Below are 17854 nucleotides of genomic sequence, written 5' to 3'. Positions count from 1 at the left end.
TCTCTTGCTGGCATTCCCAGAACAGCCAGAAGAAGCCGTGGGAATGGGTTGTACATTTAAGAAACTGGGTTTTTTTTTCTTTTTTGCTGGCAACCTTGACTCAAAACCTTGTCAGCTCTTCTGGGCCACAGCAACAACTCCTCACCACAAACCCTCCTGCAGCACCCCCGAGGTGCCCTCAGGGCATCTCCCATCACCCCAAACGTGGCAGCTGGGGGTAAGACCTCTTCTCAAATCCACAATTCCCCCACAAATCCGTTATAAAAACCACCAGGCCACCCTCCTGCCTGAATTCCATGGAAGGCACCTCTGGGTTTTTAAGGAGAAGTCACTGCTTGGTTTTCCTCCACTGCTTGGGGAAAAAAAAAAAAAAAATTGTCTTAGTGCTTTTCACACCAAACCCCAAAAGGATTTGGGCTGAAATTGTCTCTCCTCACCCCAAATACCAAAGCCAGGCTGCAGCAACACTCCCCAGATCATTTCATCCCTGCAAAGCCCAGAGCAGAGAGCTCCCAGTCCCCAGTGGGAGCAGCTCTCTGTCCCCATTTCCTCTGAATTAGGCTCATGGTCATTTTTAAGGCACACATCTGTATTTTTCTTTTCAGCCAGATGCTGGGCTCCTAAGCCCACAGCTGCTATTTGTTCCCCCTCCCCAATTATTTTCAAATTTCCCCATTTCCAGAGAGGCAATAAGTCCCCGCCAAAGGAGGGTAATGGGAAGGCTCTCTCCGAGAGAAATTGTTAATTTGGGATTTATAAAGGACTTTCCTTAATGAATAATAGTTGAGATCGATCTGTCTTCCTGCCTGGTGCTGCAGAGTAACATTTGTAAAGTAAGGTGATCCCAATTACTCCCTCTAATGACCCTCTCCAGGAGAGATTCCAGAGCTGCAGCCGGGAACCCTCTGCTCCCCTGGTGCCAGGAGCATCCCCTGCTTCTTCCTGGGGTCTTTGGATCCATCCAGCTCCCAATCCACCACCTCCCTGGATCCATCCAGCTCCCAATCCACCACCTCCCTGGATCCATCCAGCTCCCAATCCACCACCTCCCTGGATCCATCCAGCTCCCAATCCCTCATCTCTCTGGGTTCATCAGCTCCCAATCTCCCATTTCCCTGGGTTTATCCACCTTCCAATCCTTCACCTCCCTGGATTTACCCAGCTCCCAATCCCCCATTTCCCTGGATCAATCCAGCTCCCAATTCCCCTTTTCCCTGGATCCATCCACCTCCCAATCCCCCATATCCCTGGATTTATCCACCTCCCAATCCCCCATATCCCTGGATTTATCCAGCTCCCAATCCCCCATTCCCCTGGATCCATCCAGCTCCCAATCCCCCATATCCCTGGATTTATCCACCTCCCAATCCCCCATTTCCCTGGATATATCCAGCTCCCAATCCTTCACATCCAGCTCCCAATCCCCCATTTCCCTGGATATATCCAGCTCCCAATCCTCACCTCCCTGGATCCATCCAGCTCCCAATCCCCAGCTCCCTGCCTGCTGTGGCTCAGCTCCAGCATGTCCTGCAGAATCCTGCAGGAAGGTTTGGGTGGGGAGGAACCTCAAAGCTCATCTCATTCCAACCTTCCACTGGCCCAGGTGGCTCCAGGCCCTGCCCAGCCTGGCCCAGGACACTTCCAGGGATGAGCCTGGCATCCCAGAGGAGAGGGGAGAATGGGGAAGTCCCCCCTGGTGTTGTCACCCCTTGTCCCCAGGGTGCCAGGTCCAGAGGGGGTCACAACGCCCTGACCCCCACCCACCCCCTGGTTCATCAGAGAGAGGGGAAATGACTCAGTTATGACCAATTGCACAGGAGAAAGCAGCAGCTCTGCAGGGCCCTTGGATCAGCAGGAGGGGAAGGGATCCAGCAGCTGGAGCCTGGCAGGCTCCAACCAGCAGCAAGGCCTCTTTTCCTTGATCTTTTTTTTTTTAAATACAGATCTGTTCCAGATCAGAGCCAGCTAAGGAGGTGTGGGGGGTCTCTCCATCTTCTCCAGGTCTTCAGCTGGAGACTGGATGCCTTCAGGGGATTGCTGAGTGGATTCCTGCCTTTGCAGGTGCCTTCTCCAGCTGCTTTCCTCCCTTTCCACCCTGCTTCTCTTCCCTCTGCTTCCTCTGTGCAGAAGGGAACGAGTGTGTGGAAATCCCATTCCCTTCCCTCCTTTTCTTGCTGTCATCCCACATCCAGAGGCTGGTGGGACATCTGGAGGGCCAGGAGCCAAGGATGGGAATTTTTTCCCCATGCTGCAAATCCTGCTTGCCTGGCTCCCCAACACTTGGGAGAGTCCTGTCTGCCCCACCACCAGGGCTCCCCTTTCTCCTCTGCCTCCACTCCAAGAACATCAGCCCAGAGATGCCCCAGCACCCAGGGAACACTAATGCCACTTTCCCAGTAATTCCAGTGGAAAAGGAAAATCCAGAAAAAAATACCTCTAAAAAAAGGAAAACCAAAATAAAATTCTCTTTTAAATCCCTTCTGCACTGCTGGAGGGAACTAAGAAGCACAAGTTGTAAGAGCCTTGCTCTGGGTCACCTTCAGAAGAGGTGACCCAGGGACCACACTGCCTTTGGCTGCCTCGTCCCTGCTCCAAGGACTATTTTGGGTGTTTGAGTGCAAAGAACACGCTGCTTTTCTCTCCCTGCCTGCACAAACCATCCCCGTGGTGATCCAGAGCCGGGCACGGAGCTCAGCCCTCCCTCACCTCGCAGGGAGGGGATTCTGCATCCCGGCCCTGCCTGGGAGGATGAAACCCCCAATTATTCCTCACCTGGCACAAAAGCTCTGGCGCTGCCAGTACGAACTGGCCAGGCCGATTAAGTGGCAGCCACCAGCCAATAAATAAATTGGAACCATCTCCAGAGCTGATTAGCTTGCTAATTAAGCTCAGTTACGGGGAAATCTGCAGTCAATCAGCCCGGCCGTTACCAGTTGGATCCGCAGAGCGGGAGATGGGGATGCTGCTCCTCTGCTGGGGAGAGCAGGAGGAGGAGGAGGAGGAGGGGAGCGAGCTGGGGGTGGGGAGGAAGGTGCTGCCCAATCCGCTTTCCCCAGCAGCACTCCGAGAGGCTCATCCATCCGGGGTGTGGGAATTCATGAAATCAGAGGGGTTTGAGAAAGCTACAAAAGGCACAACTCACAGACAGCAGAAGTGCGGCCAGAGTTTAGCAGCAGCCATAAATTTGTCAGCAGAAAAATTATAGAAGAAGTAGAAAAGTAAGGAGAAATAGAACAGTGGTCTGTATTAATGTTTGGCTAGAATAACTCCCTAAGCTACAGAAAAGTTTATCTACTGAGATATTAGGAAGTTCTAATCTTAATAATGGAGCTCTGTGCATTGTGTTTTAGTGCTTACAAGCAGGCATTGCATCCAAAACAAGCAAGCACTGTTTAACCCAAGGTGTGTGTGCTTACAGTGGTTGGATAGAAGCACTGTCAGGATGCTTTTGCTTTGTGTGATTGGCCAAAAAACTTTTAAAGGGAGTTGTAAGATGAAGTTCTTGGTCTGCTGCCGGGGATGTGAGCTGCTGGCATCTTCCCACTGTCATAACCATGGAGTGAGAGTGATGCTGGAGGATAAACAGCTCGAGATGCATTCCCCAGCAGTCCTGTCCTATTGGTTTTTTGTAGTACAGAGAGCCCAGTGATAGCAGGGGATGCCCCACAGCTCCCCAAAACTGCAGGGTGCCCCCAGAGAAAAGGGTAAAACAGGCCTGGGGGGTGGAGTTGATTTTCTGGCTGGGACAGGCTGTTCCCCACGGGAATTTGTAGTTCTGCCCCATCCCTTGGCTCCTGGCTCTTGCCAGGCAGCAGCTGGGGAGCCTCAGGAGATGCTGAGGGACATCTCCATCCCCCTCTGGGGGGTTCATGTCCCTCCATCTCGGGGGGCTCTGTGGTCAGGATGACCCCAAGGTGTGTCAGAGTCTCTTTTTTCCCAGCCCAGCAACCAAAGAAGGAGTGAGGATTCTTCTGTTCTGCTTTTCAAGGTTGTTTATTTGCTGTTATCTATAACATTCTTATCCTGGCCTGCTGAGGTCTGTCCAGCAGGTCAGACAGAGGCACACTGCCCACCTTTATATACCTTTAGTATATAAAGGTGGGCAGTGTGCCTCTGTCTGACCTGCTGGACAGACCTCAGCAGGCCAGGATAAGAATGGCCTTTATATTATGGCCATTTATACTAAAACTTTTATACTAAAACTACATGTACTTTATACATGTAGTTGGCTTTTTATACTAAAAAGGCTTTTTATACTAAAAACTACATGTACTTTATTTACAATAATTTTCCAATACCTATCACTTATGTTAGACAGTCTGTCTCTAAACCAATCCAGAAGTGTCACCATCACCCAAAAGAGGGAGGCAAAGAAGGAGAAGAAGGACAGGACATGCCCAAATTCCTCCATCTTGGCCTCTGAACCCCCATTCTAAATCCCCAAAATTCGTTTTTCTACCCTGTGACAAACTATCATTCGACCTAAACTTTCCTGGCTTGTAAATCCTCATATAAAGTTGGTCATTTTTTCCATGATAAAATCAAAGGCACAGGGGTCCTGGGCTCTGTGCTAGGGTCTCTGAGCCCCCTGGCAGGGGCTGGAGCCATCCAGGGCAGCCAGAGGGATCTCCTGGGTTCCTTTCCCTCCAAGGCAGCTCCAGCCTGCTCGGGCTGGCCCCAAGCCCAGCTGGGATTTCCAGTCTGGTGTCCATCCAGAGCTGGCAGCAGTGCAGGATGAGGTGTGGTGGTGTGATAGATGAGTAATGAGATGATTGACTCTCACAATTAATGGACAAATATCATATAAATAGGTCAAGAGAAGTTTATAGATTTATAGTTCTGTTGAACCCCCTGGTGTGGCTATCAAGGGACAGCTGGGAGGGCTGGGGAACACCTGAGCTCCACTCAGGGTTTGAGGAGGAGATCTCCACCACTGGACAGCAAAGAAGGGGCTGATGGACAGAACTTTGGGAGGGGTTAAAGGGTTAAAAAGGAAAAAACCTCCATGGTCAGGGGGCTGAGCACATGGCAGGGGAAATCTTTTGCTCCTGCCACTGTAACCTTTTTTCTTTATTCACTCTTCTGTTGTATTTTTGATAAGGTTTAATAAACCTTCCTGAACCATGAAAAGTGAGGGGCTATTTCTCACATTTGGCATTCAGGAGCCCCTTTTGCCCCTCTTGCTGCCAGTGGGCATCAGGCAGGGAGCTCTTCTCTCCTTCTCCTCCCGCCCCGGGCCCTGGCAGCTCGGGGCTGCTGCAGGTCCAGCCTTTCCTTCCTTAGATCCACATTCCTGGCCTTGGATTCCCACCCATCCTCCCAAATGATGCCAGTCGTTTGCTCCTGCACCAAATCAGCAATAAATTCATAAATAAATACATTTTTTTACTGCAGGAGGTGATCAGGAGATTTTCTTCAGCTAAGCAAGGAGCCCTCGGTGGCAGCAGCACCAATTCCTGAGAGGCTGGAGCCAGCTCCAGGGACTTTTGTGCATTCCCTGGAAGCCCAAGGTCAATCCCTGAACACCAGAAAAGCTCTGTGGAATGGCAGTGTGGAAAATGCCTATTTTATGATTGGCTTTTCACAAATATTCAAATGAATGTGATCTGTGTTGTGTTAGAAAGTGATGCTGTGTTAATTTGAAGTAGTGTGTTAAATATAGTTTTAGGTTATAACATAAGGTTAAAATAGAAACTATGCTGTGTAAGATACTTTTTTTAAAGAAAGGCCTTGCATTGAGACAGCAGCCACAGGACACCTCAATCTTTCAGAGAAAGAGAATTTCTTGCTCCCTGATCAGAACAAACAAACTTCTTCCCACCTCACTCAGCCTGAAGAGGATTCAGAGGCAGAAGCTGACACTGCCCAGACAGAATCCTGTGTTTGAATGGAATTTGTGCATCATGGATGAAGTGTATGAATATGCAACAGGCTGTTGCTTTTAAGGGTTAATCCTCTGTTAACGTGGGTCCTTTTTCGGGCTTATTTCACCCAGAAAATGCACCCAGGCCATCGATAACTCTTTGTTTTTATTGTCTCATCTTGTCCTAATCCAAATTGTCCAAATTATCATTACTCTACTTATATTACTATTTTTATAACCCTTTTATTACTATTAAACTTTTAAAATGTCAAAAACAAGTGGTTGGCGTTTTTCACAGCATCACCTCTCTTCAGAGCTCCTCATGCTCTCCCTGAACCCAGGGAATCTCCAAACAAACCCATCTGGGAGCCGGGAGATCCGTGCGGGAGGGACACAAATAAATAAGTGCACTAATAAATGAGTGCTAATTGCTGGCGCTGGGTGTCAAATGGTTACTGCCAGAGCATTTATTGGGCAATTAAAGGCTTTACTGGGCATGGGGAGAGATCAATGACTGCCTGGTGGGATCCCCAGCCTGGTTTTCCCTCTGCACTTGGAGTGGTTCCACCAGGAATGGCCACGTTTCCCTCCTGGTCACCCCCACAGGCTGTGCTCTCCCTTTAGGGTTGGATTTGAGCACCTGAAAGGTTTTTCCCAGCCTAAATGGTTCTTCAGAGTCACCTTCTGGGCATTGCCCAGGTGGGAATTGCATGGAAAAGCTCAATTCCTGCCTGAGATCCATCCCAGAAACAGAGGGGAAAGGGAGCAGGGATGAGCTCAAAGCTCTCAGAAGAGCTCAAATTTCCCCTGGGCTTCTCCCAGCCAGGGTAACACCAAATTCCAGTGGGAGCTGGAGCAAGAGGAGCTTCCAGGTGCCTTCCAAGCCAAGCCAAGCCAAGCCATCCCATGGCCTGGATGTGGGGTGCTGCAGGTGCTCAGATCTTTCCAGGGGTTCTGGGCATCAGCCAGACTGCTGGAAGAGATAAAATCCACTGAGGATTGAGAAACTGGTGGAAGAGAAATCCACTGAGGGTTCCTGAACTCACTGGGAACAGGTGGCTCAGAAGTCCCTGAATTTTCAAGTCCCAGGCTGGGGAAACCCACAGCAAAACCCCCCAAAAATCAGATTTCAGACCCCTCCAGCTCTGGCTTTTGGCCACAGGTGGAGAAATAAAGACCTGGACCTCCACGGAGCATCAAATGTTTTTGTTTAAAAACCAGTTGGATCTGGGTCTCTTCTGGAAAACAAAGCTGGTTATCAGGAGGACTCAGCCCCATCCCACCAGCTCTGAGCTTCCTGTGCTCATCCCATCGCTCCCTCCCCAGAAATCAGGAATCTGAGCAGGCTCAAGGAGAAGACAAACAGGAGGGGATGGAGAGGGAAGCAGGAACTGATGGATTTTCACCAGGCCAGACTGGGAACTCACTGGAAGGGTCCCTGCAGGAAAAAATGTGCTCATCCCATTGTTCCCCTCACCAGAAATCAGGAATCCACTGATTTTTAATGGATTTGTATTAAAAAACCAAGTAAAAGCCAGCAGAAGTGCCCAGGGAATGTTCTGGATGAGGGCTGAAAGCAGGTGGTACCTACAGAGTGAGAATCTTCTGGGCCATGGAGAAGCTTCCTTGGGCTGCTGCTCCCAGCATCCACCAGAGTGAATCCTTTGGAGGCAAGGGTGGAAAAGCACAGCAGGGCCCTCATGGCACAGCAACACTTTGGGCTCTTTAGGAATTATTTTTTCTCTTTAAAAAAGGAAGAAAAAAAAAAAAAAAAAAAAAAAAAAAAAAAAAAAAAAGGGAATGTTTTCCCCACTCCCATTATGGGAATCAAGAGTTTTCCTTCACAACCTCCTCCTGCCCCCTGTTGCTTTGCTGCAGGATGTTTTCTTTTTTCCCCAGGCATCAGTGGATGCCACCAGCTGGGAGTGTCTCAGGGGTACACAGGGGTGGGCTCGGGGTAAGGTGAGGAACGTGGGCATGAAAGGCATCCTTAAATCTGCTCCACCATCCCTGAGCACCTGGATCTTCCAGGAGAAGCCAGATCTTAGGAGGGTTGTCAGGGAGAGAGAGCAGCCAGCCGTGCCCATCACGAAATCAAAACCCACATCCCTTCAGGAGAGCAAAGGAGGGGAGGGACGGATGGCTCCTAAAAAAAGGAGCACTACTACAGCTTTACACCCAGGGGGAAGCCAAGCAGAGTTCTGCCAGGCTGGAAGTTCACATTTCAAATCCAGGAGGGGAGAACACAAAGCAGCACCTCCTGCCTCGGTGCTGGGGGGTTCAGTGGGGTGGGGAAACCTTCCAGGAACAAAGGGCTGCAGCTGCTGCCTGACAAACCAGCCACGTGGCCCCAAAAAGGGGGGAAAAAGGAACATCCACCAGCAGTCCTGCAGCTTTTCATCCCTCACAGTGCTGCTGGAGCCTCCCTGGAGCACTTGGAAAGGAAGAGCAGGGAAGGAAACAGGAAAGTTCCCCCAAATCCCAGTGGGACAGGAGAGGGGGGAGGCTGGGTGGGCAATGAAGAATGAACAGATTTAGGTCAGGGCACAGCAGGCTGAGGAGATAAATCCCAAACCCCAAATCCCAGGCTGTGGCAGCCCCACTCAGACAGCATTTCACCTCTCCAGCCCTGGCCAGGTTTTCTCTGGAGCAAGATCTGCACTGATGCCCTCTGGGGCATCTTGTCCCTCCTGGTGGCTTTGAGGTCAGCAGGACTGCAAGAGCCAACCCCAATCTGCTGCTTCTCCCTCTTTTTGAGGGAAATCCCCCACTTTTCCCACCTTTCCTCATCTCTGAGCACCCCTAATTTCTCTGTGAGACAAGCACAGACTGGGCAAACCACAGCACTGGTTCTCTCTCCGTGCTGCCCTGGTAGATCCTAAATGTCTCATTCCATTCTTCACTCCAGGGTGCTTTAAATCCTCATTTCCCCCCTTTCCATGCACTTTTATGGAATCCTACCTGCTGCTTTCCAAGGACCACACAGCTCTCCAACCATGATGTATTTTTTTCCTGCAGGGACCCTTCCAGTGGGTTCCCAGTCTGGCCTGGTGAGAATCCATCACCTCCTGCTTCCCTTTCCATCCCCTCCTGCTTGTCTCCTTGAGCCTGCTCAGATTCCTGATTTCTCCTGGGGTTGTACTCAGGACAAGACCTCTAAAACTGTAAATAAATGTCAATCAGCTGCCCACTGCTCAGAGATTTGAGCTGGTCCAGAGAAGCCTCATGGAGAGCCAGCAGTTCCCTCCAAAGAAGTGATTAGGTCGTGCCACATGCTGACCTTAGAGATGTTTTATTATTCTTACTTTAAAGGATCATTTGGAGCAATTGAGCAGATACAGATGTAACCATTCCCAGCCTAATTCCTTGGATCCCCTCCAGAGAGTCTTAAAGCCAAGGTGCAACACTTACAGCTCCCTTCCTGGGGGAGAAGAACAGTTTTTAATGGAAGCTGCCATATTTTTGGCTGGCAGATCTGTCACTCACTCCACGTGCACTCCCAGAACTCTTAGCTATACACCCATTATGGCCTGGCTGACTTATTGCTTTTTAATTTATCAATTTGCACCATTACTGGCTCTTCTGCCATGCCAGCTCCTGGACAATCCCTCATCTTTATGGCTGGCAAGGAGTGACAGGAGCTGAGCAGGAGGAGGAAGCAGGTGGGGCTCAGTGGAACCACGAAGACTCAGGCAAAGAACAAGCTGCAACCAACAAGTTTTCTTGTCTTTATTAGAAAGAGACCTATACAATATAGCAGCCTCTCTCTGCAGTACTTTACAGCTTTTTTGTTCCTTTTTTTTTAATTTTTATTTTTATTTTTAATTATTCAGAATACTGTACAGCTGACACAAAAAATCTCGACGTGGAGAGAGAGAGAGAGAGAGGAAAGGGGAACATAATACAAACTGGCATACTTAATCAAACCCAAATAATAGGAAACAACAAGCAAAGTGAAATGTTTGTCAATTGGTTTAATTACAGTACAAACAATATAAATAAAGCATCATTGAGTCATTGTAAAACAAACTTGCTGGATGAGGTAATATAAAAACAACAACAAAAGACCTTTTTTTTTTTGCTTTTTTTTTTTTTTTTTTAGAATTTCCACACTGTCTCATCATCATTTATACATTATTATTTACAGAAACAGAAAACAAACAAAAATAAACCCAAACCCCAACAACCCAAACTTGCTATGAAGCCTGCCATGTGCTAGGTGCCTCCTGCCTCTACCCCAGGCAGGTGTCCCCTACTCACCTGGGCTCCCTCCCTACTCAACTGGAAAGACAAACACCACAAAGCAGAAAGACCTGGAAGATTTGGGGGCTGAACACAAAATCCAGCCCCTGCAGGCTGGAGCTGCCCAGGGCTGGGCCAAGCATTTGGGAGATGCTCAAATCCTGCTGAAGCCCAGGGGTTTTAAGGCAGCAGGAGCTGCAGATCCGAGCCCTTGGCCATTCCAAGAGCCAGGAACGTCACAAAAGGAGTCCCTGGTGTTTTAGGGGACTCTCCTGCCCCAAATCCCCCTCAGTCTGTGCAGCCACATGCAGTCTAGCAGTGAAAGGTGCTCTGGACAGTGACACAGTAAGAGGGAGCTGGGCCAGACCCTGGACACCTGGGACTAGCAGAGGATGGGCACATCCTCTTCCTCCTCAGCAGATTCCATGGAGAATCCAGCTGAGTCCCTGCTCACCTCAGGGAAAAACACTGGGGGGGAAATTTCAACAGCTCCTTCCTGCCCTCTCCCCATGGACTGCCCCTGCAAGGACAAGAAACCAAAGCCAGGGTGGAGATGGTGGCAGCAAGGCTGGCTCAGCTCTTCCCAGCCTGCAGCACCCCAGGTTTGTGGCACCCCCACTGCAAAATTTTGCAGCCAGTCGTGGCCAAGGACACCTGGAGGGAGGGATGAGGAGCTGCCCCTGGGGAAGAACCCAGCTGGAGACAGCTCTTAGGTCATCTCACTTGGAAACATCTCCCCAGCAGCCCCAAAAGGCAGCAGGACCCCAAGGGCCACTGAATCCCTGCAGCTCACTGGTCCCACAGCCAGGTTCAGCCAGAAAGATGAGTCTCAAGGAAACTGGTATTAAAAAGAGCCTCTGAAATGCAAGACTCTGTCCCTTCTACCTTCAGAATCTCCTTCCCTGGAGCTTCCCACCCCCAGGGCTGGCCAGCTGGGATTTCCCCTCTCCAGCAAGGGAGGGGTGTCTCCCCTCCAGTCCTGGAGGCCAAGCTCAAGGTTTTCTCAAGCTGAGTGTTGCTGCCTGAAGGAGATGGATTTTTGGAAAACCCCTGAGGCTGCAGCAAGCCTGGACCTCATCTCCCTGCACCTCTCCATCCCTCAAGCCAGTGTCCTCCACCCTGGAAGTGGCTTGGAAAAACACCCAAATAGAGGCTGGCCCCAGCTCCTGATGGTGGTTAGGGCATTCCCACAACCCCTGAGAGCAGTGAGAGGAGCAGGCACCAGCACACACACACACACACAGCAAGTGCAAAGTGACCTCCAGGTGACACCTGAGGGCTCAGGACACCCTGGTGCACTTCACCCACCAGTTCAACTCAGCTCAACCCCTACACCTGGGATGCAGATGCCAAAAATCCCCACATTCAGCACCAAATCCCTTCTTGGGTCCTGCAGGAGGAGGCTGGGGTTTGGGGCACAGAGGAGATGTGGATGAGCTCTCTCTGTGAGGGGTTTTCCTCCTCATACCCTGCAATTCCTGAAGACCAGGGAAGTGTTCTCAGCAACTTCAGGAAGAACAAAAAACCCACATGGATCAGTTCTGGAAAGAGGGGAAGAGTAGGGAGCATTCACTGCCAGCAAGCAAGGTGGCCACCATCCCCAAGGCATGCCATGAGACCTCTGAGGTGTCCCCCACCCACCCCCCTTCACATTCTGTACACAACACACAGATGTAACAATGAGTTAGCTCTGAAGCACTGCAAACCAGCCAGTCCTTAGCACTGGAAGCTAAAAGAAACACATCCAGAAAACCCATGGCTGAGGGGAAGCTGAGGCTCTGCCTGCCACCAATGTGCCACAGGGGTTTGGGATGCAGGCAGGCACGGGGAGATGAAGAGGTTAAAACTGCTGAAATGCACAAAGACATCTTTATTTTATCCACCCACAAGCAAAATTCTCTCCCCTGAACATGATAGTAAAAGATGGGAGTTCGTTCACCCACATCTTGCTGTCACCTTGAAATGAAACATGGGGCCAGAAACATGCTTGGCAATTTGGGGCTGAAGATGGCCCTAAAAAAACCCCAAACCAACGTTTTACTTTTCAGAAATCATGCAATTCCCCTCTCTAAATGTGAACTATTCACAGCTCCTGACAATCCTGGCCAAAACCCCTCAAACCTCCCTTTAAAGTGTGGGACAGAGTCACTCAACTCAAGGTAAACTGTCCCAATATTTACTGTAAAAACTGGCCCATGCTAAACAACAAAGCAAAACCTACAAATATCCTAAACCAACAAATCCACCCATCTACAGCTCTGGATGTTTTGCTCTATGACCTCTATTATTATTTTCCAATAAAACCATTCAAGCCAACCTTCTTTTTGTTTGATAGCTTAGAACTCAAAACTCATTGCAGAACCTCTTAATTTGGGGTAGTTCTTTTTTACCTTGAAACTCTGGAGCAGTTTTGGGTTTTTTTCCCTCTTGTGCAGCAAACACAAGAACACCCAAACCTGGGTTTTCTATGCAGTAAATTCTACCCAGAAACCATCAAGAATGGAAGGTGTGGAACTGAGGATTCAGGCCCACAGGCAGAGATCCCACCTAAGGCAAGGATTGCTGCAGCAGCCCCTGGAGGGAGAAGGAAGATGCCTTCCAGAGAGATGAGGATGGGGAATTTGTCTCCTCTCCAGCCAAGCTGCCCCAAAGTTTGGTCCCCAACGCTCCCCTTGAGTCCCCCCTCTGACAACAACCACGTAACCAAACATGAAATGACCATTTCACCAACAACAAACCCCAAAAACCAACCCTGTTAAGGTGCAAAGGCGGCTCCCCGAGACGTTTGGGAAGGGCCCCTTGGGGACCCCCTTGTGAAATCTGTGCTTGTCTCCACTACCACTACTTTGTACTAGAAACTACAAATTACTTCATTTCTCCCGATCTCCATACAAATATAAAAGCTGAAGCTATTCCAACCCCATAGAATCTAATTTTTCTACATTACAGTGCCAGAGATCACTTCCAAACCTGGATCTGCATTCCCACCTCGACTCCTCTCCCTACGTGACTCGGCCTTCTCTGGCCCAGGGAAATCTCCAAGTGCAGCTAAAGCTTTTTCTTTTTCTTGCACTAACACACATAATTTAAGGGAAAGGGGGGACAAGACAGTGAATTAAACAATGTTTAATGTTTACACAGTTATTTTACACTGCACCCAAATGCTTCAAAATCCTCTCCACCTTCCAGGAGCTCACCTGGCTTTTCCAGCAGCACCAAAGTTCTCCAAGCTTTCTTTTTTTTTTTTCCCCTGCTCCTTTTATTTACCACCAAAATTGGAAATCTGGTAATGGGAGCCCTTGGCCAAATCTCTGCATTCAAGGCAGGACCCTGAATTTTCCCAAGGTTGGGTCTTTTTATGGAGAGCAAGGAGAAGGGAGCTGTCCCTGGCAATATCCAGGTCCAGCTGTGACACACCCGACTGAGTTCCACACAATCAGCCAAAGGGAGGAGGAGATATGGGAACACCAATGGCTGACCAGCTCCTAGTGTTTTAGTCATGGATAAAGTGCAGAGGAAGGGGGACTTCAAGGTATCTGGGATGAGGGGAAGAAGGTTTAAGGGGGGTGCAATGCCAATCACTGCAGCAGACTCCATTTCCAGAAAAAACAGCTTTGGCTGCTGGGTTTCTGGGATTTCTCATGGACTGGGTCACAGCTCGGGCTTGTTTTGTTCCCAACATGCTCCAAGGGTGTGAGGGTTCCAAAAAAGCAACAAGAGTGGCTAAACACGAGCCAAGGAGCGGGAAAGGGGTGGGAGAATGGAGTGACAGCAACAGGAACCACAATTCCTGTGGCATCTCCAAGTGCCAGGAGACCTTGCCTGATTCTGCAGCTGGATGGCTCCAGGAGCAGCCTCTGCAAAGTGCAGACACATCCCCTGAGAAGCCTGTGGAGCTCTGCAAGCCAAGCCCCACCAGGATCCAGCCAAGGACAGCTCCCTCCACCCCCTGCCTTTCCCCCTGTCCTCCACCCTGCATGGAGTGACCTGGTGACAATGGCCCTGGGTGACCTCACCCAGAAGGTCCCTTCCAGCTCAGGATATTCTGGGATCTCCTGACCTTCCAAGGGCTGGGAATTCTCCCCACAGACCCCACATCCACACTGCTTCAACACAGTTATGCCAACACTTAGGGGAAAACCACATTTAGGATAAAAGCAAACATGCTACCACTTAATTAAAGTACCACTTGGTTTGCCTGGATGCATAATTTTTCCTGTAATACATTGGAATTTCCTCTCCTAAAAATATTCTGTGCTTTTTCAAGAGTTGCCCTCAGAAGATTTTTAGGAAAAGACCACAAAATTTGTCTACCTGCAATCTGCCTGGTTGCCCTTGTTTCTCAAACATCACCCTCAGCCTTGTCAGAGGAAGGTGGCCCAAAGAGAACATTAAACAATGTACAGAAAATAATCTCAATTAGGGGAAAAAACCCCAGCTCTGAAAAGGAATGTGCACTTTGAACCCCGGGTTTGAAACACTGGACTTGGTTTTTGGGATACAAATGCCCTGGATGCTCCTGGGGGGAACAGGAGGCAGCTCTAGCACCTCTGGGATTGCCATTCCTGAATCCCTGCTGTGGCAAAGCTCCTGAGCACCAGCACACAGAGGGGGTTTCACAGCATCCCCTTCAGCTGCACTTCAGCTGGGCTGTCCCCTCCCTGAGGGACCACCTCTAAGTACCAAATGTCAGCAATGGTGGAGAAATGGCAGTTCAGACACCTTTTCTGAGTTAAAAAAAAAATAAAATAAATTCAAATATTTAGAAGTATCCCAGTGGGAAGAGAATCAGCTGTGTCTAGTGCAGTCAGCCTAGGCTGGCTGGAGAAAGATTCCCTCCCCCAGGTACTCAAAGGTCTAGAAAACAACAAAGTACAAAAGGACAACACCACCAAAGAGGAGAAGCTGGTCAATATTCCTGTGCTCCCAACTTGAGGCTCGTTTTTCAGCCACAATTTTGCCTCAAATCTGTAATTTTTCTTTTTTTTGGTTTTCCTTAGGATAACCACATGGCATTTCTTCCTTTGCATTCTGTCCACATTCAGTTTATTTAGCAACTGCTCCTGCCATTTGTGTGCTGAGTGAAACCCAGAGCCCCAAGGAAGAGCACCACCAAAGGCTTGGGAAATACACGGGAGCAGGCAGACCTGCAAATTACTCTGCTGTGTGCACCTCACTGCCTTCACATCATTGCTCCTTTGCCATCCAATTCAGTTGAGTTTCCAACTTTCTCCATGATAAACCACGGCCCCATCCCCACATTGCCATATGCCACTTCTAAAGAAAAAAGAAAAACACCCCAAAAAAAAAGAGTCACTTTTCTGCCTGCCAAAGAATCCTGCTAGTGGGAAGCAGGAGAAGCTGGGATGCAAGACCAAGAGAACCCAATCAGGTATTAAAACTTGGAATTGCAAGGAACTGTCCAGGCCACTTGCACAAGCCATTTTTCTTGCCGAAAGCAGCCGGGCTGGGAGGGAGCCCTGCCCGCCGTGGTGAAGGCTATCAATTCTGAACTTAATCAAATCTGATCTTCCCCCAGCCAGAATGGGCCTTTTTGTCTTGGCTTGTGAAAGCTTCCTGACTTCTGGAGTAAAATATATTTACAGCACTGAGGAACAGCCTCTTTTCTCCTTTCTAAAAGGTCTCACATGGTTTTTTTTCCTTCCCTGATCTCCTTCTGATATGTTGTTCCTCACAGGCTTTGGAAAGAAGAGTTCACTGCTGGGAATATTATCAATGTACAATAATGATCTGTAACCCACAGATCCTAACTAGTTGCACATTATTTAGTTCACATCCATTACAGTTTATAAATTAACAGAGATGTCATTTTCTGTACAAAAAAAAAAATCAATGTATATTTACGGTCCTTTTTTTTATTCAAATAGATTTTAAATACATAGAATCTAGAGACACAATACAAAAATCTGTATAAGTTAGGCAATGCATCACAGGAGTGACCAAAAACTCAACACAATTTACCTTGGCAAAATGACAGAACCTATTTCTGCTGGCTGAAAACATAAAAAAAAAAAAAAAAAAATTAGCCTTTAACGCATTTATTAATTTCACCAAATGTACTTGAAATGTTGTTTTCCACAGCGGTATTCATTATTCCTTTTTGTGTTTCAGGCTTACTCTTATTTATTTTTTCCATTTTGTTTTTACACCAAGGAGACTGCAGTCAAATAACACTCAGCAACTCATTTCCTCTCTTTGGACTGAAAAATTAAACAGATACTAAATTATGACAGTGAATTTAGAAAGGAGGGCTCCAAGGGCTCGAAAGAACATGTCTGAGATAATATGATGCTTCTAAGAATATTGCAATCACATCCAAGCAATCACCGAAGCGTGCCATGTAACTACCTCCTCAGCTAATATGCTTTTTTCTCCGTGATGACTAATCATGTTCTATTAAACAGCAGTAATGCTGGAAGAACTCAACTATACAAGTGTAATGAAGCCAGTATTCTCCCCGGACAGATTAGCTACAACTGATTTGACACATACCATCATAGGAGCTTCAAACCTGACAAACTCTGTGCTCGCTTCTGATTTATGCCGTCAAGCTCTTCGGGAGAAGAGAATGGAAATCCAGGCGCCGCAGAGGTGAAATGTTCTGATGTGCTTCACTGTCACTTAGGGAAAGTCACCGTCTCTCCTTCTTTCCTTCTTTCCTTCCTTCCTTCCGCTCCGGCTCGCCTCTCCCCCGCGGTGCCGGCGCCACGCGCGGCCCGCCCGGCGCGGCCCCCAAACCAAGGGCCTGCCCGCAGCCCCCGCGCTCCTCCCGGGCCCCCCGCGCTGCCCACGCCCCGCTGGCACTCGGGATGGACCGGAGGGAAAAGGGAGGAGGAGGAGGAGAGGTAGCGGACTCACAGAGCGGAGCTGCGATGGCGATGGAGGAATGTGAGGCTGCGGATGCCGCTCGGCTCGGCCAAGGCGCTCCCCTCAGATGATGGTGGGCATCCTCCCGCCGCTGTTGTTGCGGTTGTTGTTCTTCCTGGACAGGTTTGGGGTGGCCATGAGGGCGAAGCGCTCGTCGGGGCAGCCGTACTGCAGCAGCACGTCGATGCACTCCTGGCTGGAGGCCTGGCGGGCGTAGGCCAGCGCCGTGTTCCCGTGGGCGTCGCGCGCCATCACGTCCACGCCGTACTGCGGGGGCGACAACAGGGGAGGATCACAAACCACAAATGTCACCCGAGCTGCTGGGAGCAGCGCTGTGAAAATTTCGGGAGGGGGTTTGGGATTGGAGGTAAGGGAGGGCGAGGGAGCAGCCCAGCAACATGAGCATGGCAGCGCTGAGCTGCGTACGGAAAAGATGGTTCTGAGGGAGGGAGCCTCACATGTGGGACAAAATCTGCCCCAACAGGTTCCAAGCCAAGGGAATCTCTCCTTCCTCCTTTCCCATGCTCTCCTTCGCTTTCCCACAAGCAGCAGAGAGGCAGAAACATACTTTTCCACCACCCTCTGAAAGCGTGCAGTGAGGAAAACACACGCTGAGGCCATGGTGCCGTGAAGCCCTCCAGGAGCAGCTCTGGCCCATCCTCCCGAGGGAGGGCAGAGAGTCCTTAGCCACATGAGGAGGCCATGAAGTCCTCCAGGAGCAGCTCTGGCCCATCGTGCTGAGGGAGGGCAGAGATTCCTAACCCACATGAGGAGCTGCAGCAGCACCACCCTGAAGCCATGGTGCTGTGAAGCCCTCCAGGAGACGCTCTGACCCATCCTCCTGAGGGAGGGCAGAGTCCC

General features: G+C 49.6%; 1 protein-coding gene across 8 annotated transcripts in view; it reads right to left on the bottom strand.

Moving 5' to 3' along the window:
• Positions 1-9578: 9578 nt before the first annotated feature.
• AGAP1 (ArfGAP with GTPase domain, ankyrin repeat and PH domain 1) overlaps positions 9579-17854 on the bottom strand; it is a 329227-nt gene continuing 320951 nt past the window's right edge. For all 8 annotated transcript variants that reach the window (XM_059868340.1, XM_059868339.1, XM_059868337.1 and 5 more), the window contains one exon: positions 9579-17260. In XM_059868340.1, coding sequence (XP_059724323.1) covers positions 17057-17260 — 204 coding nt within the window. In that variant the 3' untranslated portion in view covers positions 9579-17056. The remainder of the gene's footprint in view (positions 17261-17854) is intronic.

This window comes from Haemorhous mexicanus, chromosome 26 (assembly GCF_027477595.1).
Source record: "Haemorhous mexicanus isolate bHaeMex1 chromosome 26, bHaeMex1.pri, whole genome shotgun sequence".
Lineage (NCBI taxonomy): Eukaryota > Metazoa > Chordata > Aves > Passeriformes > Fringillidae > Haemorhous > Haemorhous mexicanus.
This window is presented reverse-complemented; position numbering and strand designations above follow the sequence as displayed.